This window comes from Aristolochia californica, unplaced genomic scaffold, assembly GCF_029961685.1.
Source record: "Aristolochia californica isolate CCGP_79_NKW_82.1479 unplaced genomic scaffold, dmAriCali1.0.hap1 SCAF_7, whole genome shotgun sequence".
Classification (NCBI taxonomy): domain Eukaryota; kingdom Viridiplantae; phylum Streptophyta; class Magnoliopsida; order Piperales; family Aristolochiaceae; genus Aristolochia; species Aristolochia californica.
In genome coordinates this window covers 41,386,437-41,407,115 of record NW_027182268.1, presented here as the reverse complement: position 1 = coordinate 41,407,115, position 20,679 = coordinate 41,386,437, and the positions used below count along the sequence as shown (strand labels likewise).

Below are 20,679 nucleotides of genomic sequence, written 5' to 3'. Positions count from 1 at the left end.
TCAATATAACCTTATCTATAGAAAAACAAGTATTAGCAGAAAAATTAATCAAATATGGACAACGTTATTTCGTTGGAGAAGATGATGATAGCGTGAACTTCGTGGTTACGGAGCACTATCTCACAGAACATGTCGTGATTATCGGTGCTTAAGAGAAGATGTTGCGATTAAAAGACTCGAAACTGGGGTTAGTGCTACTCGTGCTTGTCTCTCGAGGAAAATGATCGCGGTACTGGCCACGCTTGAGACGGGAGTTATATCTAATTTATTGTTGAGCACTAGCTGTGGCCTGTGAATGTCTAGCAAGTGCCCAGAAAATAGATTAACCGAGACATCTCGACAGTTCTCCGGCCTCAGCATTAGACCCTTCTCTGTTGGCAGGCTGGGTCTAGAAAATTTAGCAGCTGATTTTCGCCGGCGGTTGCAACTAAGACAGATCAGTATGCCTTCTGTAATTTGACGGGTTTCCAACCATGTCTCTCCTCAATTCATTGTTCAACAGGGGCATTCTTGGAGCCAAATGGTGGGTCCTAATTCTTTCTCACGCCAAAGTCTTCGCTTCAAATTACCGGATCAAATTCTTACTTCATTTACCCCATTTTGAAGTCAGCTATGAACAAATAACAGAATACAAAAGCCTGTGAATTCTCTCAAAGTCTTTTTCTTTTTGGTTTTCTTTGACTACTTTTGTTTAATTTTGCTCATGGAGACTCTGTAGTCCTTCTCGTTTGGATTCGTCGGAGAGATCGTTAAATTCCTATGCTCGATTTTAGTTTGTTCTTTTTTGTAAATATTCAAATAGTTTTAGGGGAAGGGGTTGAACGATTAGTACTATACACTTGTTAAAGATATCCTAGTAAAAAGTTTTAACATCTTAATTGTAGTTATATTTTTTCTTTCTAATTATATTCCATCGATTTAGCAAAACTTGCTTGAATCTGGCAATCTCGAGAATCAAGCATTTGCGAAATAAGAGAGAGCTCCAACTAAGAAATATGCGCAAGGAGGTTGCCCAATTCCTTCTGACTGGGCAAGAGGCCATTGCTCGAATTCGGGTAATCCTACTATCGCTTGAGTTACAACTCTGATTTGTGTTTAGTCACTAATATATCTGCTACAATCTTATGCCAGGTGGAACATATCATACGTGAAATGAACATATTGGCTGCTTATGAGATCCTAGAGCTGTTCTGCGAGCTTATCTATGCACGTGTTCCGATCCTTGAAACCCAAAGGTGAGTTCTTCATTCCACTTGCTGTACAATGATACCTGTCCCAGTAAAGGAAAACAAAGACTTTTCTTTCGTATTTGGAACTTCAGCATTGTAGGAAAAAAAGATTGGCATGCCTAAGAGTTTAAAGTATTACGTTAAATGTCTAAGGAGATCTGATTGTCTAAAAAGCACGCCTACTGGTATCTGTAAATAAAGAAAAAGGATTATTGTATTTGAATATTAGAAAATGAAATTATATAAACTTTGGGCTTTTTGTCGATTCTCCTAATGAATGTGGACAATCTATTAACTTTTTAAATCATCATATGATCAGCAATCATTGTGCCACTTAAGAACCTAACCACACCATATGCAGATGGACTCAATGTACTTTGGGTGCATAAATTTCTATTTTTGTCATTAGATTTGGATCCAATGACTTAGATTTAATTTTTTTTTTATTTCTACCTTATTTGTACTCTTTGGTTCATGGTCGATGTTCATTTTTGTTCTTAATCCTTCCCAGTTCTGAATGATGAGAGAAAATTAATAGCATTCTTGTAGACATCATGGAGTAAGTGCCAATATCATGACTCTAAAACGAGTGAAACAGGTGGGTGAAGCCAAGCCTCCTTGCTTCTTTGCATATTCTGTTGTAATAAAAGTTTACGGCAGTCTTAAGGATGAAAAACTACATCATGTAGAGGTGAAAATCTCAAACTATTTTTATGACATTTTATGTTTTGACAAAACTGAGCGATATTATCAAACATGGCTTTCTTAGTCAAAAGTTGATTGCTTATCTGCATCTGTGATATGAAAAATCTCTTAAGCAGCTGTAAAGTTGACCACTCGCTGAGATGCTTCATTCACATTTAGAAAACCTCTACTTATGTTTCCTGATATGAAGTTTTTGCATATAAAGGATGACATTTTTTTCTTCAACTTCTATCTAATTTATGATGAATTATTTTTAGATAAATCATATTAAAAAAAAAAAAAAAAAGATAGATGTGACCATCTCTGGGTAGTCTCAAAATGCTCGAGTGTCATCCTCCGTGTTTTATTGGAGTACAGAGTCAATGCTGCTCTCTATTGTTGTTTTTTGTAAGTGAAGGAGCTTAAGTTGGATAACATTTTTTATCATTTTTGTGAAGAATATTGTAGTAAAGTAGCCAACTCATCATTAAATAAGTCAATTTGAATTGTAGTCAAGAAACCTTCCAATGTGGGCATTGAGGCTAAAGTTTCACTCTGCATGTGCTTACTTGAACTTATGAAGGGAGTTATTAGTGCACTTCAATTATAGAGCTTTATTTAGATAATAATATGCTCATCCATAATTACCAGTATTACACCTATATTATTATTATTCTTCATATGTGTCTGACATGTGTCAGGGAGTGTCCTCCAGAACTGCAGGAAGCTATTGCAAGCATAATCTTCGCCGCGCCAAGATGTCTAGATTTGCCTGAATTGATGCAAATCAGAAATTTGTTTGGTACAAAATATGGGAAGGAGTTTGTTTTGGCTGCCTCTGAGCTTCGGCCTGATAGTTGTGTCAACCGTGGTGTAAGTTCCTTTCTTCACATCTCAGATGTAGTTTATGAAAATCTGCCTCAAGGGCTAAGGAAGTTCTTAAGTTTCAAGAGACAACCATAAGTTGTATCCAGCACAGCGAAGTTTTACCACTGGGAACAATATTTATAAAAAAAAAATCCTTTTTTTCCATGGTTACAATTCCTACTATCTCAACCTAATCTTGAGAATGACAACATTCATCTCCCTCTACATGGTCATGTATTGTGACTCTGTTGTGGTGAGCGGTCTCAATGTTAACTGGAAATGCTAGGGACATAGATGACATGACAAATAATGACACGGTATCATGTAAAAGCTGTCAAATTTGACATTAATCCCTTTCAAGTGGTTCCTTAACCATGGATCCTTAACATGGCTTTACAAATTAAAATTTAGGTATTGAAAATAGTCAAATTGTGGTCTTAAAATAAGTCAAATGTTGGATAGTGTAAGCTAGATTTGTCCTCTCAATACTGGACGAATTATCCTAGATGGTCAAAATATTTTTTGCTGCATTCCCATTCCATATGTTCAGCTGCTTATGGAGTGGAAGTTTAATGGGAATGTAGGTGTGGTAGGGAGTCCTTGATAATGTTTTATCATGTAATGTTTTTCAACTTCTCAGAGGTAGATTCTTCTTCTGTTGGAATTAGTCTCTATGGTTTTATTTCAATTGGATGGTCCAATAGCTAGTTAAGTTACTCTGTTCTGACTGTATTTGTAATAGAAAAATCGAACAAATTTCTCAACTTTCAAGATTTTAAACTTTGTCTTGCTATATATTCAGATAATTGAGAAACTTTCTGTTAAAGCTCCACCTGTGGATGTGAAGCTCAACCTTTTGAAGGACATAGCTCAAGAGTTTGACCTGGAATGGGACTCTTCTAGTACAGAATCTGAGTTCAATAAAAAGCATGAAGATTTATTGGTATTTTCTATTTCCTCTATATGCTGCTGTTTATTGTTTTTTTTTTTAATTTAAGTGGGTCACGTCAATATCTGTTAATTGACTGACCTGAGCAGGTTTTCTTGTGCTTAAGCTTGGGGAAAGCTCATTTAGGGAATCCGTGCTTGAGTTCTAGCTAGGCTTATTGCTATGCTAGCACATGAACAACCTCAAGCTCTATTATAGAACCAGCCAGGGCGACATTTACTTGACCCAGCTTGATTCAGTACAATTTATTCTTCTCAGACTTGAGCTACTGATACAAATACGAAGTGAAACTAGGTTTTGTTTCAGCCCAATTTTTATTGATCTTATTCATAAGAATGCTTTATTCATAATTTTTTGTATTTTTTATAAATTTTTAATTTTTATCTTCAGCTATGTGTCGTTGTCTCTTCTCAGTAGGAGTTCACTGAATCAAGTTAGCTTTACCATCTCTAGGAATAAGGTTGGCATACAGTGGGGGTTCCTTATGTCCATTATGGGGTGTAAATGGATCGGAATATTACATTTCTGGATCCAAAATTTCGAATATCCTAAATTATAGATCCGTCGGATCTTAATTGGCTATCTGATAAAGTATCTTTTGGTTATGAAGCTGAACCAGAATCAGATTATCCAGATCCGTAATATTCTCCGGTTACCATCTAGATTTCCCCATCCCCCAGTTTCAATTTAAAATTTTTTAATTTCTTTCCCCGCAAAACAAATAGGGACAGGCAGTCTTTTAGGTATGGAATCTTTACTCTAGTTGTCAGTGAAAACTTATGAATATATGGTGTGTCCTGACATCTTTGCACATTAACCTTGCCATTCCCACCAATAAATTGTGAGAATTCAGAAGATCTAATAGTTACCATTTTTTTGGGAGGGGGAATGTGAAGTTCTTTGGGAGAGTGCATCAATTCAATCCCTGTGGCTGATGGAAACTAAGCTGATGGGTGTATTCTTTTCTGGAGACTGATCCGCCAAGTCTGTCTGATTTTCATAATTTGGCTCTTTCACAGCGTGTGCATTTAACTATAGAAATCTTAACTGTAGGATGGCTCAAACCAGATCTGCGGTCCAGCTGCAGAGTTACAGGCACCTGTGTCACAGAGCTTTTTTGATCTTTCGCTGGCCAAGGAAGAGCATTCCAGCAAACCTGAAAGCCAAAATCAAGGAATTCAAAGGGTGGAAGTTTCATCCACGGTTGAGAGAACGTCTTTTGGTCCGACTACTTCAGTGGGTATGGGTCATCATGCTGCAAACCCGGATGCTGTTGCTCAAAGTGATAGACCACCAAATGATGGGAACACGGAGAAAAGCTCTCAACCTTGTGATGTGATGGAGAGAGCACGAACTGCCATTGCCGCAGCAGAGAAGGCTTCAGCAGCGGCTCGTGCGGCTGCTGAGCTTGTTAAAAGGACGAGGAATCATGCTGAGAATAGGAAGACTAGTGATGCTCAAAAAGGTGAGAATGGACAAATTTCTAACGATGGTAGAGTAATTTGATCTTGTTTCCATAATGCTTTTAATTATTCGGATGTTAAGCTGTGGTCAAATATTTGCGGCTTTGTTCAGTTTCGCTAACTTCATCCCTTCTGGGGAAAAGGAGAAAAACCACGCTAAGAGAATGCTGCTGGTATTTAGCGTTTAACAACACATGAATAATTATAAATCTCGAGAGTGGCTTTTGTTCATTATCGCTTACCATATTAAGAGTGGTTCTACGTGGATCCACATTAGAACGTCTTTCTTGTGTTAGCCTATGAAAATGCCACAATTATCCGTTTTTAGTTAGCCCATTTTCACTAAATAAAAAATGTCCTAAATATGTATTTTAATATATACTCTTACTAAATAATTTATTGAATAAATAAAAAAATTAACTATAAAGTACTTTTAAAAAAATTATGTCTACTTTTTTTTGGTTATAAATACTCAATTTAACACAATATATCTCAATTGGAGGAATTAAATTTAATGACACTGATTTTTAGTATTCCTCTTTTTTCAAACATCCGATGACTCACTTATCATCAACCTTCCACGGCATCCCAATCTCCTCGTTAAAGTGCTTTTCTATAGCAATCAATCGATCAGATGGTTATGTTCCCATAGCTATCGCAGATGTCAAGCTTAACGATAATGGTCTGTGAGGGTGGAGGATTTCGTGAAATTTCAGAAAGGCAAAACTCGAAGATATATATATAATAAATGTACAACAGGAAGGCTTGCTCTCGATCTCTATCGCAGGATCTAACGGTTCCATTGCTTTCTCTAAAAGTCCTAATCTCTACGAAAGTTCTTTGGAGCTGTGACAAATGGCGTCACACCACCCAAACCACTGGGATTTCCCTCTGTCCCGCACGTCTTCTATGCGGCTCCTCACCAAGATCCCTTCTGCTCAGTCCTTAAGTCCCTGCAATGGCGTCAAACCTTTCAGCTTTCACTCAAACTCGCCGGCCTGATCTCGTCCTCGGTAAGGAACCTCATTCAGAACCAAGATCACCATGCAATCATGACGCCTGCTTTATGCTTTTCTTATCGTATCATCATCTCGTTTCTCGTTTGTTCGTCTCCCTTAACCTCTTACCTTTATTTGGCATTTAAGAGACTGTATGAAGACCATTGACTCGTTGTAGTTTCTAAGATTGAGATCTGGACGCGCGGGAACTGTCGAAAGAAGAAGAGTAGGACGGTTCAGCTAATGGCAAACTTGGGACTGGAGGGTGTAAGCGAGGAGTTACGGAAGCTTGCAGATGGTAACCTCGACCTGGCGCCCGAGAGGCGCAAAGTTCGTGAAGCTTTTAAGGAAATTCAGTTGGGAATAGATTTCTGCTTGTTCAAGGTATAGGAAGAATCGTTACCTCTCTGGTTCTTCTCATTGGTTCTTTATATCAGCCGTTGAAGTGTTTTTGTTCTCATTGTTGATGTTCTGTAGTCTCGTAATATACTACTTCGATTCAGTGGAATTTTCTCTTGTTGGTTAAGAGAGGCCTGAGCGATTGGGTGCTCTGATTATCAATAACTGGAATGGCCGTATCACCGACAGGTATCGAATTTGACCCTGCTCGATACCTGTCGGCGATACGGCCATTCCAGTTATTGATAATCACAGCACCCAATCGCTCAGGCCTCTCTTAACCAACAAGAGAAAATTTCGGTCAACTCAGGCCGAAACAAGGACAGCATCGACCGATATGCCCGATAGGTATCGGATTGAACCCCCGATAAGTAACGGGAATCCGATACCACTGCGCAATAAAGACTTTATCTTACATAGTTCATTCAAAAATCTATGTTGCTGAAAGCCGGAAACCTGGTTTTAGAATAGGGGAGGGACCTGTAGATCCCATAAACTATTCCACTTAGGGGAAAAGTTGGTAAATTTGCTTGCCTTTTGAGGAAAGTTTCACTTGAAACCAACTCGAAGTCCCTCTTTTTTGGTGTTCCATCTTCATTTACTCCCGAATTCATGTTTACAAGCAAGTCACTTCAGTCACATCCTAAAGCATAAACTCTGTATGTTCACCAAAGCAAAAATCTTAAGTGAAACTAAGACTTAAGATAAGTCAAGATTGCAGATAAAAATAATAGGATGCAGGTTTTTAACAGAATGAGTTACTCCTAAGGTGGGAGAGCAGATTTATAACAAATCCATCATCTAATTTGATCATGAAGGCAGTTGATTATTTTAAAACAGGGTTGGTTCCTGAGCCTTTTTTTGTGCATCTTGGGAAAATTTAGCCACCTCATGAGAGAATTTTTTCTTTCTTGAGCGGCTGTTGATTTTTATTACTTCAGATTTGTAAAATTCTTGTCATCTGTATTAAGCATTATTAAGAGTATGAAGTCATTACTCACATATGGAAGTTTATTTGGATGATGACGTTATTTACTGAAATAAGTATTCTGCAAAAAAATAGCAGGAGATGCATTTCATGCATCTAGCAGAGTCATCCTTATGAAAGCACACCTCGTGATTGCTCCTGTTTGTGGGCTCTGTGAAGTGTTTGCATCTTGTGCCTATGGCTCCATACATAAGATTAGGAAGTGGTGATTTAAAAGAAAAAAAAACGACATTTGGTCATTTGGAGGTAAATCTAAGTGGTTTTGGTTATATGAATCGTTGGACTGTAATCTGTATTCTTCTTCTCACATGTGGATGGTCTCCTTGGGCAAAGTATGGTAGTCTGGTAAACATTTGTTTCCTCTCTATTGTCCTCTTCTATTGCAAGTTAATTCCCTTCACATGAGTTTATCTCGAAGAAGCTTATGACTTTATGGCGACATACTTATTAAGGGGCATAATTTGTATGAAGTGTTTTAGTTTCAAATCTGTGTTTTAAATTTTGTATTCCCTGATGCAGCACAAGATGATTATTATTTTTTGGTTTTGGATTTTCTGCAGGCATCTTGTACAGGACTTAGAATGAAGGAGGTATACAGCTTCTGAACTTCATTAACTCAGTATAATTTCTTCTCCTTGGGGCAGTATTTTGGTGCAAAATTGAAGATCTTTGGTGACTGTCCACAATTTCCCAGAACATAGGTCATGCATCATATCCATGATCTCATTTCTTGGGAACCATTAAGTAGACTTCAACTGTCTACATAAATATTGGCTGTTATTTTTCCTGCTCTAGATGTGCTCATTCTGTGTGTTACATATTTGACATTATTGTCTATGTCAAAGCAGATGTCTTGTTAGCCAATTTAGTCTATATCCAGAAACAAATCTCCACAAGAAATTATCCTAATATATACTCCGCTTTAGTCTTGCATATTGTCCTCTCAGCTGCAGAAGAATGCATTGAAACTTCTTTCTTGAACAAAACTAAACATTTTGAGGGTATTGATGCAGTCATATGAGGTGAACTCCAGAGGATTGGAGATTTTCACCAAAAGTTGGATTCCTGAGAAGTTGCCAATTAAAGCCATTATTTGTTTTTGCCATGGCTATGGAGATACTTGCACATTTTTCGTCGAAGGCATGTATCTTCCTTAATATGCAAAATCTTTAATACTTATTTGAGAAAGAAGTATGATATGATTATTAAAACTTGCAGGAATAGCCAGAAAGTTAGCTTCATCAGGATTTGGTGTTTTTGCAATGGACTACCCTGGATTTGGGCTCTCAGAAGGTCTTCATGGTTTTATCCCAAGCTTTGACAGGCTTGTTGATGATGTTGCTGAGCACTACTCTAATATTAAAGGTCTTGGATACAACTCATTTCATGCTTGATGTGCCTTTTTTCATTCTATTACAGTGAAATTAACTAATTATAAGTTCGTTCAGGAGAGGTAAGATTTGGATAATATCACTGTACACACTCTGATGGGTCTTTATTTTCTTGTTAGTTTTATTTTGATATATTATTGTTACTTTTTTCTGTTTGAAAACATCCCAGTATTTTGACTTACTTTTCTTCATTACTATTGCGAATTTTTTGCATAGTGGAATGAAACTATAAATTCAAAAAAGTGGGATGTTAAGGAGACTCATGAAGACATTATTTGGTATTTTCATTGATCAGAAGAACTTTTTTCTTTGGAAGAGTAATATTATACATACTATCAAGTAATCTACTATTTCATTGTGTACTTAAATTGGTTATAAGACATAAAAAGTGATAAGGCTTTTTTTTTCTTTTTCCTTGACTGAAATTTATATGGAAGAAAATGAAAGTTCTTGAGAGAAGGCTTGAAGATGGCTGAACCCATCAAAAGAGTTAGCAGATAGACTATAATGTTGGAGAAGAATTCATTTAACTTATGTCTACATAATTGATTAAAAGGGTTGAATATAATGTTCAACAAATGGTGACTGATATCAAGCTTCCATGAATGTTCCCTAGACAAATTGTTGTTTTTATGAAGCCAATAATTTGTGGTGAGTTACATTTCATTCTAGAATCAATCTAAAAACAGCCAGTGCTCCATTTAGATGTGAACACATGATAGCATCCCATGGGCAACCTCATTTTCAGTAGTAAGAATTTTTTAATTGGTTTTTTTCTTAATTGTATCTCCTATTAGCCATTCTAACACTTGAACATATCCTGTCACCTTGACAATCTTATCTCTGTCTAAAGGTGGGGTTTTAACTATCATTTCAAAGTTTGCACTATTTAGTAAGGGCAATCTGGTGAATTGACAATTCTCCTGGCCACCATGGCTATCATATACATCTATGGGGACATTTCGTTCCTCAGGAGCAAAGTGGGGGAGCCAGTAGGCACCTCTTTATCCGGACTTGGTGCCAACCCGAGGGGATATTTAAAATATTATAGGGACCGAGGTCTCAGAACTTTCTGCGTGCAGTTAAAAATGGATAAGAGGGATGAGCACAGATGGTGATTGCAAAAATGCAGAGCACTTAGTGACAGATGCTACGTTTGCTTCATTTCATTGACTAAAAACTGGAGTGGATTACATATTACACCTAAATGACTGCAACTGTAAGAGAAATTATCCTTTCCTGAATATTTGTAGACTTGCTTTGAAGGGCAGAAAATCCAGAATATAGAAGTCTTCCAAGCTTCTTGTTTGGGCAGTCTATGGGTGGAGCAGTTGCTTTAAAGATGCACTTGAAACAACCCCATGCATGGGATGGTGCAGTTCTTGTTGCTCCTATGTGCAAAGTAATGTTACCAACTTTTGTACCTTAGCTGATTCAATATTATGGTTTTATGATATGGAGGACCAGTTGAACAATGTTTCGTGGCAGATTGCAGATGATATGGTTCCACCTTGGCTGGTGACTCAGATTTTGATTGGCATGGCTAAACTCTTTCCAAGAGGAAAGCTAGTTCCACAAAAGGATTTTGCTGAGATGGCCTTCAAAGATGTGAACAAGAGAAAGATGGTTTGTCTGTCTGCTTATTATTGTTCTTATTTTTCTTCTTTTCTTTCATTTTTGAATGTTGATACATTGAAGACATGCCAAGCTTGTGTGAGACTTGATCCAAGATCTCAACTTAAGAAAAACTCTCATGTGGCCGTTGAGCCAAAGACTGAAGCCGCATATCAGCATTGTACTTCTGTTGTACTTGGTCCACTTTTGCATAAAGTGCATGTTATGATTTAAGACTATCATTAATTTCTTTATCTATTTTTACTCTTCCATATGCATGTGATGTTCTGGTGCAGACAAAATACAATGTGGTAGCATACAAGAGTAAGCCACGGTTGAGAACTGCTGTAGAGCTTCTCAGAACCACCCAGGACTTTGAGAATCATTTGGAGGAAGTATGATAGTGCCTCTCTTTCTTTTGTTTCTTTGTGATCTTATCTCTCTCTGGTATCTCAACTATAGATTTGATCCCAGATTCTAAAAGTGTTTCCTTTAGGCTAAATCACTAATTTTATTCTAAAATTTCTGCATGTTTATTGCATAAAAAAAAATCAAAAGGTTTTATTAAGCTAAACAACCCAGGCAAGTAGTCACCCTCTCCTCAACTTTTCAGTATGCTTGAACTTAACCAATGAAAAGACAAATTCAAATTGTCTAACCTTGATGTCCATGAATTAAGTGATTGACTTTATTAGGTGGTATGATCCCAAACCAATGTGATTCTTTTCTTTTTCGTTGCTAAACATGTCTAAAGTACAGCCAGGATCTTCCACCTAATTTAAGAGTGATGAGAAAATTCAGACGGAAAATATGGTCTTTGACTCTTGCCTAATGATTATTAGAATGTGCGAGTTGCTTTATTCATTACCTCCCATAGACTTACGAAGCAATCATTGTTAGAGTATGCTTTTGCCGCTCAAACACCTCTGGAATCTCACTCTTTTTCTCTATATCTCTTTCTCTCATTTCCACAATATTGCATGAATTGATAAAAGAAAAAGTCTGACCTTTCAAGAGGTCAAAGACACCGGCATCTTGTGCATGGTAATGGTCTATCAGCAAAATGGACAATTTCGTTTTTTCTGTGGACTTTTGTAGGAAAAGGATGATAGCTAGTCATTTGTTCTCAAACTGCCTAGTTCTTGACTGTCCATTTTTCACATTACTGTGGCTACCCTTTGAGAGCAGAGAGGAACTTTTTGAGCTTTGACTCCAGGAATAGTGCTAAAGATGCGTTTCTGGTGTCATTTTATTTGGAGCCATGATTTTCTAGTTTCTCTTGCTAATGATTTTCTGCTTACGGCATCCTCACCCCCTAGTTTTTATTTGAGTCATTGGAACAATTAAAACTGTCTTATTAGATATTTGATCTTTACGTAGTAGCCATGCTTTTATTCCCTTTATTTTGATGGAAGAGGTTTCAAGGTTTAGTGTATAAAAGGATTAAATTTGTTTGCTCTTTCAACCTTACCCTGATGCGAAGCTGTCTCATTTCCAGGTTTCATTGCCTCTTTTAATCCTACATGGAGAGGCCGATGTTATAACAGATCCATCAGTGAGTAAGACCCTGTATGAGAAGGCACGCAGTTCAGATAAGAAATTCCACCTCTATAAAGATGCATGGCACTCTCTTCTGGAAGGTGAATCGGATGAGATGATATTTCAGGTTCTCGATGACATAATATCTTGGCTGGATGAGCACAGTGTCATAACTAGAACACACTGATCAGTTAAATGAAGTCAAAAGTTTCAATGCCACCTCATTCATCTCTATGACTTCAGTCATAGGATACTCATTTCTTACTTTAATTGAATTATACGAATATGATTGTGATTATTTACTAGTGATTTTAGTTTGCCTAAAGCTGTACCCTAGATACCTAACGAGTGTATGTGCTGATTGGGCAGCTGCTTGTAAAATAAATGTGCTCTTAGAACAGGTGCATTGATGTGCTTGGGCAAGTCTGATGATCGCCTGTTGAACTGATGCTTTCATGAATTGATCCAGGTCAAGCTTGATCTGTAGTTGTTTACTAGAGCTCGGTTATTAAACTAAAGGGCAATTTTTATTACCCTTTTGCTGTGAACTGTAGAATCATGCTATTAAACTAAAGGGTAATTTTTTTATTTCGGTTTTCTTAGATATTACAATTTTAATACTTGTTTTTCGATGTGATTAACTTCAAAATACACGTTAACTATGATGGTAATAAGATTACTAAAATTTTAATAAAAATTATCAAGAAAAAGATTAAAAAAAAAAGGACCCACATAGGGCTCTGTTTTACAAAAATCGAGCGAGAGTGGAGCCCTCACTGCTCTTTTGTTTGAACCTCTCTATGGGCTCGGTTCGTTTTAACCATATTTTTCTTTTGTATGCTAAAATATAGAATATTTAAAATTAAGGATTTTTAAACAATTTTTATTTTTCTACTAAGTTGCTTTAATAGCTTTGACTATAATTATCTATTAAATTTTAACTTCCACAATTTAAAAACTTAGATTAGCATTAACTGGTCCGAGGCCTGAATACATATGGACCAGGTGACAGGAAAGATAGACGTACGCAAATCATAGTCCAATTGATTGATTTCTCTTTCATCGAAATGCAGGCCGAGATGTTCAGGTCTTGGCAGTGTCATTGTGACTGAGAAGGATATGTCGTAAATAGAGAACCTAATCCTCCCAAATAAAGGAAGTTTCCTTTAAACACATTTAAGCTAACATTCCCTAGAATTCCAATATCCCATACAAGCTTTAGTGTTGGAACTGCTGAATAATGTGATGTTAAGACTCACGATTCCTGATAGCTCGTTGAAGTTCTAAACCAATTAAGCCCATTTCTTTATTCTATTTGTGCTGTGTGTTCGTGGCCTGTTAGAACTATAAAACCCTCGAGTTTGTGAGATCTGTTATCTGTTAGTTTTAGTTTTTAGGGTTAGTGCTACCCTGCCTAGGCTTGATTGTTCAACCATAACCATTTATTTTGTGGTTCGCCCAGTAGCATGCACAAACTGATTTAGCTTTACTGGTTCAGAGAGGAAAATGGATTTAGTTCTTGAAAAAAAACTAGAAATGCTTCTAGTTCGGTTTCAAGGGGCAAACCAGCTGGTTAGGTTCAGTTCTTAGGACACCGTTGCCGCATAGCTATTTAGAATTTCTTTCGAAATGTGTATTAAATACCTTACATATCTTATCTTTATGCTTGAATTTATAAATATGAATCGGACGGATTTCTATCCCGAAAACGACGTTACTTTGAAAGACATTCTCGTATCTACCTCTGAGTGGACTCAAAGTTGCATGGAATCAGACCATCCGCTCATGTGGGTCTGCCTGGGAAATCTCAGGGGTTCTGAATGGAGATTTCTTTAAAAAGATAGGGGTTTGCACTTATTACTGAATACCATGAACCTAACAAGCAGTGATGGGCTAAGCAAAGCTTTCGTTTGAAACGAGAAAAAGGAAGGCTGTGATAAAAGCCTCGCAGAAGAACGCTGAGGCTAGTAATAAACCAACCTAATTACCTCTCTCTCGCTGAGGATAAGAACTCAAAATCAAGCGCTTTGAATGAACAAAGATGTCCGCTAAATTAATATTTTCGAACAGAAAAACGAAGTAGAGGGTATTCCGCTTTTGAATAAACACGAAATAAAGAGAAACCACTTCGAATACAACTGAAATTTCTCTACGAACATTATATACAGTGCAGGTGTGGTTAGAGAAAAGAGCTCGAAAGTTCTCCATCAGTAGTTTAACAAGCATCGGTTATTGTGATTTTTAACCAGGAGTAAATGCACACAACTCCTGTAAGTGATCTCGCACTTCCTTTTGGATGAAAACAATGAGAGGGACGTAACATTCTCTTGCCTATTGAACCTAGCCCCCTCTCTCTGCTGCTATTCACTGCTACTTTCAGTAAGTAGCAGCAGTTGGAGGTTTTCGGTACGGGTTTACCTTGATTATATACTATTTCACGCCTCAAAGATCGAACGGTGCAACAGATAAAGCCAAACGTTGGAGAGAGGACAACCGGCACGCAAGTCCTTTTGGGCTAGTTTATCTAGAGTAGCTCAGTTCACTGTAGCATATTAATTATCTCCAGGAAAAAAACAGCAAGAACACAACCATCCAGTCTAAATGCAATTCGGTAGGACATTTGTTCCGCTGTAGTCTATACGAAATCATTATAAAAGGATTTGAGATAACTGGAAGCTCCAGGTTGACTCTACAGACTCGGCAACTCAGAAGCCAACTCGAGCAACTACAAGTTCCAATTGGCATTACCCTGAACGCTTAGATCGGCTCTTCCCGTAGATAGTGCTCAAGAGGTACTAGGATAGCTTCAATGACTGTCTGTTTTTTCATTCTACAAGGCATACGTCTGTTGGATCATAAACTTGATCCATGATCCATGATCTGGATTCATTAAAATGACGGTTCCCGCGGTTTAACTCGTCCGATTCTTACTCAACTCAGCCAGTTCGGTTCAACTCAGTGAGTTGATTCAACAATCTTCTTGTGGCCCGTAAAAGCTCATTTGATGTCCAATTGAAGTGATTTTGGAGGCGTTGGATTCATATCATCGAGAAATTCGATATGATAAGGTGTAAAACTTGAAACAAATTTCCAAAGTTTTCTTTATTGAGAAATATGACAGGTACCCCTCCAAGTGTTGACACTCAGTAACAATAATTACGACAACTGGAGTATCAAGATGAAAACTCTTCTTGGAGTACACGATGTCTGGGGCATCATTGAAAAAGGCTTTAGCAATCCAGAAAGAGAGGATGAGAGGATGCTCTTACACAAGATCAGAAGACAACTTTGAAGGATTTAAGAAAGAGAAAAAAAAAAAAAAACTTTGTACCTCATCTATCAAAGATAAGATTATGGTGTCAAGTGCAACCTCCACCAGAGAGGCTTAGAAGAAGTGGAAAACCTCTTAGAAGGTGAAGAAGGTTTGTTTCCAAGAGGTGAATTTTAATCCTTACATATGAAGGCATCTGAGACTAGTTTAGAGTAACAATTGTCTTTAAAGAAATGATGAAAAGTTAAGAAGATGTGAGAAGATACTCTGCATATCGTTGTGATGATGAAAGAAACCAAAGACTTGGAAGAAATGATGATCGAGAAACTCCAAAGAAAATTGCAAACTTATAAAGAAAAGTACAAAAGGAAGTAAAAACTTCAGTAGATTAAGGAATTTATTTGGAGTTAAAGATCAAGTTTAAGGGGGATGTTGGATCATAAACTTGATCCACGATCCATGATCCAAGCCCAACTTAAGGAAACTTCAAGATTAAAAGATAAGTCAGTAGCTTAGTTGGTTTTCAAAAGATAAGGCCGTTGAGATGGCAAAGAAGTTTGAAGAAACAGAAACATGTATGAAAATGAATTTGCCATGTAATAGAGAATCATGTGGTGTTTATTTACTCTTGTTATCTATAAATACCTATGTAAACCATGTAAAACGATAAAAAGAAGATAGAGAATAATACAAAGAGAGTTATAGAAGATGTTCTTCTTCTTCCGTCTCTGTGAGAAAATTCAGAAAGTTACAGAGACGTTAAACAGAGAGAGACAGAGCCTTAAAGAAATCGTTTATTTCCAACAAGGTCCTCCTTATAGGTTCCGATTCTAATAATTTCAGATCCAGTGATTATAGAAGTATACATTTGCACTTCCAATCTACCTCCTTGGATACTATTGTTTGTTCCTTGATGATCATTCTGCATTTTATGTATATTTTCATGCATCTTTAATTACATCTCTTTCTTATTAAAGGAATGGTTTCGTGTCTCTGTAAATTTTTTTACCTGGTCAATCTCGATCTTTCTGAAGTAAAAATAAAACCTTATAATCTTTTATCTGCAACTGGGTATAAAAAGGTCAGAGGAAGCAATAGAGTCAATTTTACATAATTACTCATTTTGAGAACAGCCTAAAAAAATGAAATTAAGGTAACTTAGAACAAATGCACAAAGAAATTTTACATGTTATATCTTTTTCCAGGTTGTTACCAAGGCATCATTGAAGCTTTAATTTAATTTTTATCTTTTTCCAATACAAAGACAAACGACTACCAAACTTACTGAATAGTTTCTTATTGATTAATTTTCTGACGGAAAATTTATCTAAGCACGAGATCTTTTCAAAGGAAATTTTTTCTAACCTGCAGCGGGAATCCGCCCAAAGTAATACCTGTGGTTGTAGTTGCTATTACTTATACTTCTTTAATTAGAAACTGGTTTAGTGATTGTTGTTGTCTGTAGCAAAAACAATGTCCTCAGATCCTAATTAACAGGACCATTCAAATTCTGCGATTACCCCCCAGGAAGCTCGAACCATCTCAAATTCAGAGCAGACACCAGTTACTGAGCTTTAGCTCTCGGACGGAGTAACTGGAGCTTATCTTAGAACTGTTTACTGTAGTTACTTTTTTCCCTTACAGTCAGCGCAGACAGTCCAGCAAGATATTCCGAGAACTAACCTCTTGATGGAACAGAAAACAAGGAGGTGAGAGGCATAACGGGCTATTTTTATACGTTTTGCTTCATTGCTTCGTCCTGCTTAAGACACAGTTCAGCAGATACAAGTGGTCTGCATTTTGGACGTCTTGGCAGTACAATAGGGGATTTTTGTGCTCGTGCTCAGGTAACTATCCTGACCCTTTGATAAGACATATCAATGCAGATTGCCACAAAACGTTAAATAGAACTTATCAAAGTTCCAATAAAAACAAAAATGCTTGTAGCAATTAAGCTGCATAATATGGGATGAATACTGTTTAGGAGTAAACATTTGGGAAATCGTGTCTCCCATTTCATTCTTTCTGTCAAATTAAGAACCTGGAATAAGATGCTGTAAATATGACTGGAGATTACATTAGAGTTGTAAGGCTTGACATAATTGAAATAATTCAGTCTCACTCTCTCTCTCTAATGTTTTAGAGTGGTGGTGGGGAAGACTCAATAAGATATCTTGATATGTGCTTAAATATGAGACGGCAATGAATGAACGACCTGATTAATTTATCAGAAGAAGAAGGCCTTAAATATTGCGGATCAGTCACTAGGAGTATTTATCGTTCAATTTGAGCTACATCCCGTTTTCCATTTCCACAGGTGACACTGTTGGGCGTCTGTCTTTTCCTCTGGGGCTTCTCTAGGTTGTTAAAGAGAAAATGTCGCTTGCCTCCATCAACCCAGACCACATCACACTCACAAAGTCAGCCAAAATGTACAGTCAGCACAACGTCTCGGCCCCCCCCATTAAAGATGCTCGTTGGATGGAAAGAGAAGTGCAATTTATATCAGTGCAGTGTCGTATCTGAGCCCTAATGACCCTTGGACTGTCAGGGTATTGTCTTGGAGACAAGCGATTACCATTACCATGCAGATGGGTTATTAGACTAGATCAAAGAAGAAGAAGGGTAGCAGATATCGATCGATAGCAACAATTCCATCCAAGGTAAGGCCCAGGTACCCTTGAAGCTTTTAACATAGACAGGTAGCTTACAGCCGTAGCCATGCCCTTCTCCAGTTAGTAACAGCACAGGATCTTGCAAGGTTTGGCGTCTCTTTATTGCCAAGATTGAATAAGTCTTCTACGCTCATCCAGACATGCTTTAATGTTAAAGTTCAAAAAGGACATGGAAAAATTTGATCGCACGTTTTCTTGTGCAAAGATTTCTTACAAAAATCTTATCTTGATTTATATATAATATTCGTTTATCATTGGGCATGTTACTAGCAGTTGTAGAAGTAGGCTGTGTAGGGTCTAGAGAAGCTATAGGCTTCCTAAGAGAAACGTTACGTCCCTCTCATTCCTTCTCACCCTAACGAAAGAACAAGATTACTTGCGCAATCCCGAGAATCGATGTCTCTACAGTCTTGCCCTTCCATAAGATAAGTGTAAGAGAGAGATATACTGTCTCAGTGTCTCTTGATGGCCAGGCAGAACTGATACAGAACTTTCAAAACCCTTCCTTCTCCTCCCACCATTTCACTAGGCCCTTTTGCATTTCAGTCTCAACTGCAGTCCTAAATTACAAATTTTTTTGTTTTCTCCGACTGTCTTCCTTTTCTATTTACTTCGGGCTTTCACCTCTCTCCAGGTGCCGATGTAAGCTCTCTTCTTCTTACCACTCTTCTTATCTTCTTTTATTCGTTTGCCCATTTCGTTTTTATGTGTTTTCTGTTGGCAGGAGGGAGGAGGGGAGCCCTTTAGACCTTAATAACCTCCCGGAAGAGTACGGAGAGAGATATAGAGAAGGAAAACAGGTCTTGGAGGAGAGTTCGACGGCGTCTGCAGAAGCTTCGGATTCAAACAGTAAGAGCTTTTCCATAGTGCATATGCTATTTTACACAGCTCAGCAAAAGGGTTGTAATATTTTTCAACAGTATATTGATTTTCAGTTTATTCTACAATTTTCCTGACGGAGAAAGTGGTCACCTGTTCTACAGATGTTTCCTAATTTTAGTTTGTGCCTGGTTTTCTTTCTCGTTTTTTACTTGGGAGTTGTTATTTTTGAGGTATGATAGGGCACAGGAAAAAGAAAAGTGGAGGAAAGGAAGGAAAAGACGAGTGCGAGAAGGTGTACGAGTGCCGATTTTGCTCTCTCAAGTTCTGCAAATCTCAAGCTCTTGGTGGGCACATGAACCGCCATCGCCAAGGCAAGAAATAAAAGTATTAAAATATAATACCAAAGAAACTTTGTCTTTAGAACAATATTATCATTTCCAGTTGAAACAATTTGACTTTGTTTTGATGTTTGTGGGGACAGAGAGAGAGACGGAGACTCTAAATCGAGCTCGTCAGCTTGTCTTCAGCAACGAAAGCCTAGCAGCGCAAGGCCCTCTTTCTCATTTAGGGTATGGGAACCAAAAAGAAGGATTGCCCGTCTCTTCTTGCTCATTCTCATTTATTTATAGATAAAACATCCTTGGTGTGAGTGCAACTGCAAATCCTGCTTTGCCCTTTTCATACTTCCGCCTCCCAGTAGATTACTTTCGATTTTATCATTTTCTTAAGACAAAACTCACAGAAAAGTAGACAGCTCCATGGCCGCTCTAGCTCGCTCTTTCTCCTGAGGCTGAAAAGAAAGAAAAGAAAGAAAAGCAGGAAAGCCTGAACAAGGAAAAAGAAAAAGAGTGAATCAGGATATCGTGTCCACTTTATAAATTAGTTCTAGGCCTCCTTCGTGATCCACACGAAGAAATCGTCTTGTTCTTTGTCTTGTACATCTTTGAAACTAAATCGCCTTTTTTTTTTTGTGTGTTAAATCTTACAGGTGCAGCGCCCAAACCATCCCATCTGGAAATTTCCACCAGCGAGGAGTGATGGGAGATCCATCTCTGCCCTTGAGGACAGTCTACACAAGACTCCCTTCCCCTTCCTCTCCTTCCATCCTTCCACCACCTCAGCCTTACATGTACCCATCCTCTTCCCGCCTTCTTTCCTACCCATCTTCCTATCCGGCACCAGTGACGGATTATTTCATCGGCCATGTTGTCCCCAACAGCTCTCACCACCATCAACATCAGAGCTACGGTGCAGAGCCAAATTACACATGCATGGGCGCCCCAATCGCTCATGGGTTCAGTACCACAGACGGGATGCGAGGGACGGCATCATCGGCAACCAGAGGTGGAGGGCCCCATGGCCGGTTTAGTGGAGGAAGTCTGAATTGTAGCTACCCGGAGGAGCAAGGACTCGAGCCACCTTCGATCCATCGTTTTCGTGACGATTTTTAAGACGAGTGAAAGTGGAAGTTCTGCTGTGGAGGAAGCTATTCCTCAATGTGAACTCAACCAAGTGACAAAAGAGTGATCTCATGAAAGTGGAAACCCTCCTTTTTACAGGTAGGACAGACGGGTCTGGCAGCTTTTGCCACATCCGCTACTTTGGCTTTGAGCTGCTTCTTCTGGTTTTTGTGTACTATGGGTGGTGAAAGGAAAACAAGAGATGAATGAAGCAGATGGACAAGGAGTTAGATGCCTCTCCTTTTTATTTTCAAACAAGTCGAGTTTGTTTTTGCTTGACTGATCATACTTTGGCTTTCTTCTCGAGTACTGCTGTCACTTTTTACTTTT

The 20,679-nt window shown here is 38.0% G+C and overlaps 3 protein-coding genes across 6 annotated transcripts; all 3 read left to right on the top strand.

The window, feature by feature from the left end:
- Window positions 1-218: 218 nt before the first annotated feature.
- Window positions 219-5,409, top strand: LOC137936996 (vacuolar protein sorting-associated protein IST1-like). The gene is made up of 6 exons (XM_068782000.1): window positions 219-523; window positions 923-1,055; window positions 1,132-1,235; window positions 2,615-2,786; window positions 3,583-3,723; window positions 4,783-5,409. The coding sequence occupies exons 1-6, from the start codon at window positions 474-476 to the stop codon at window positions 5,233-5,235; spliced, it is 1,053 nt and encodes a 350-aa protein (XP_068638101.1). The 5' UTR covers window positions 219-473; the 3' UTR covers window positions 5,236-5,409.
- A 648-nt stretch (window positions 5,410-6,057) lies between these two features.
- Window positions 6,058-12,709, top strand: LOC137936083 (caffeoylshikimate esterase-like). 4 transcript variants are annotated; one of them, XM_068780622.1, is made up of 9 exons: window positions 6,058-6,205; window positions 6,377-6,574; window positions 8,138-8,167; window positions 8,591-8,717; window positions 8,796-8,942; window positions 10,240-10,370; window positions 10,457-10,594; window positions 10,879-10,977; window positions 12,081-12,709. In XM_068780622.1, exons 2-9 carry the CDS (start codon window positions 6,434-6,436, stop codon window positions 12,306-12,308), a joined length of 1,041 nt encoding a protein of 346 aa, XP_068636723.1. In that variant the 5' UTR covers window positions 6,058-6,205; window positions 6,377-6,433; the 3' UTR covers window positions 12,309-12,709. The 4 variants fall into 4 exon arrangements, with proteins under 4 accessions (XP_068636723.1, XP_068636722.1, XP_068636721.1 ...); XM_068780621.1 differs by having other exon boundaries at window positions 6,369-6,574; window positions 10,496-10,594; XM_068780620.1 differs by having other exon boundaries at window positions 6,369-6,574.
- A 5,215-nt stretch (window positions 12,710-17,924) lies between these two features.
- LOC137937493 (zinc finger protein STAMENLESS 1-like) lies at window positions 17,925-20,567 on the top strand. Its single transcript, XM_068782550.1, has 5 exons — window positions 17,925-17,944; window positions 18,792-18,916; window positions 19,129-19,260; window positions 19,371-19,458; window positions 19,878-20,567. Exons 1-5 carry the CDS (start codon window positions 17,925-17,927, stop codon window positions 20,338-20,340), a joined length of 828 nt encoding a protein of 275 aa, XP_068638651.1. The 3' UTR covers window positions 20,341-20,567.
- The last annotated feature ends 112 nt before the right edge of the window (window positions 20,568-20,679 follow it).

What these genes read in the sequence shown, in the direction of transcription:
- LOC137937493 (XM_068782550.1), top strand. Translation starts at nt 17,925, where the DNA reads ATGACCCTTGGACTGTCAGG. An exon ending in ATGACCCTTGGACTGTCAGG is followed by an intron (nt 17,945 to 18,791) that starts GTATTGTCTTGG and finishes TTCTGTTGGCAG; the next exon opens with GAGGGAGGAGGGGAGCCCTT. An exon ending in CATGAACCGCCATCGCCAAG is followed by an intron (nt 19,261 to 19,370) that starts GCAAGAAATAAA and finishes TTGTGGGGACAG; the next exon opens with AGAGAGAGACGGAGACTCTA.
- LOC137936996 (XM_068782000.1), top strand. Translation starts at nt 474, where the DNA reads ATGTCTCTCCTCAATTCATTGTTCAACAGGGGCATTCTTGGAGCCAAA. An exon ending in CCGATCCTTGAAACCCAAAG is followed by an intron (nt 1,236 to 2,614) that starts GTGAGTTCTTCA and finishes GACATGTGTCAG; the next exon opens with GGAGTGTCCTCCAGAACTGC. An exon ending in AAAAGCATGAAGATTTATTG is followed by an intron (nt 3,724 to 4,782) that starts GTATTTTCTATT and finishes TCTTAACTGTAG; the next exon opens with GATGGCTCAAACCAGATCTG.
- LOC137936083 (XM_068780620.1), top strand. Translation starts at nt 6,151, where the DNA reads ATGGCGTCAAACCTTTCAGCTTTCACTCAAACTCGCCGGCCTGATCTC. An exon ending in CCGGCCTGATCTCGTCCTCG is followed by an intron (nt 6,206 to 6,368) that starts GTAAGGAACCTC and finishes GACTCGTTGTAG; the next exon opens with TTTCTAAGATTGAGATCTGG. An exon ending in TTGCACATTTTTCGTCGAAG is followed by an intron (nt 8,718 to 8,795) that starts GCATGTATCTTC and finishes TAAAACTTGCAG; the next exon opens with GAATAGCCAGAAAGTTAGCT.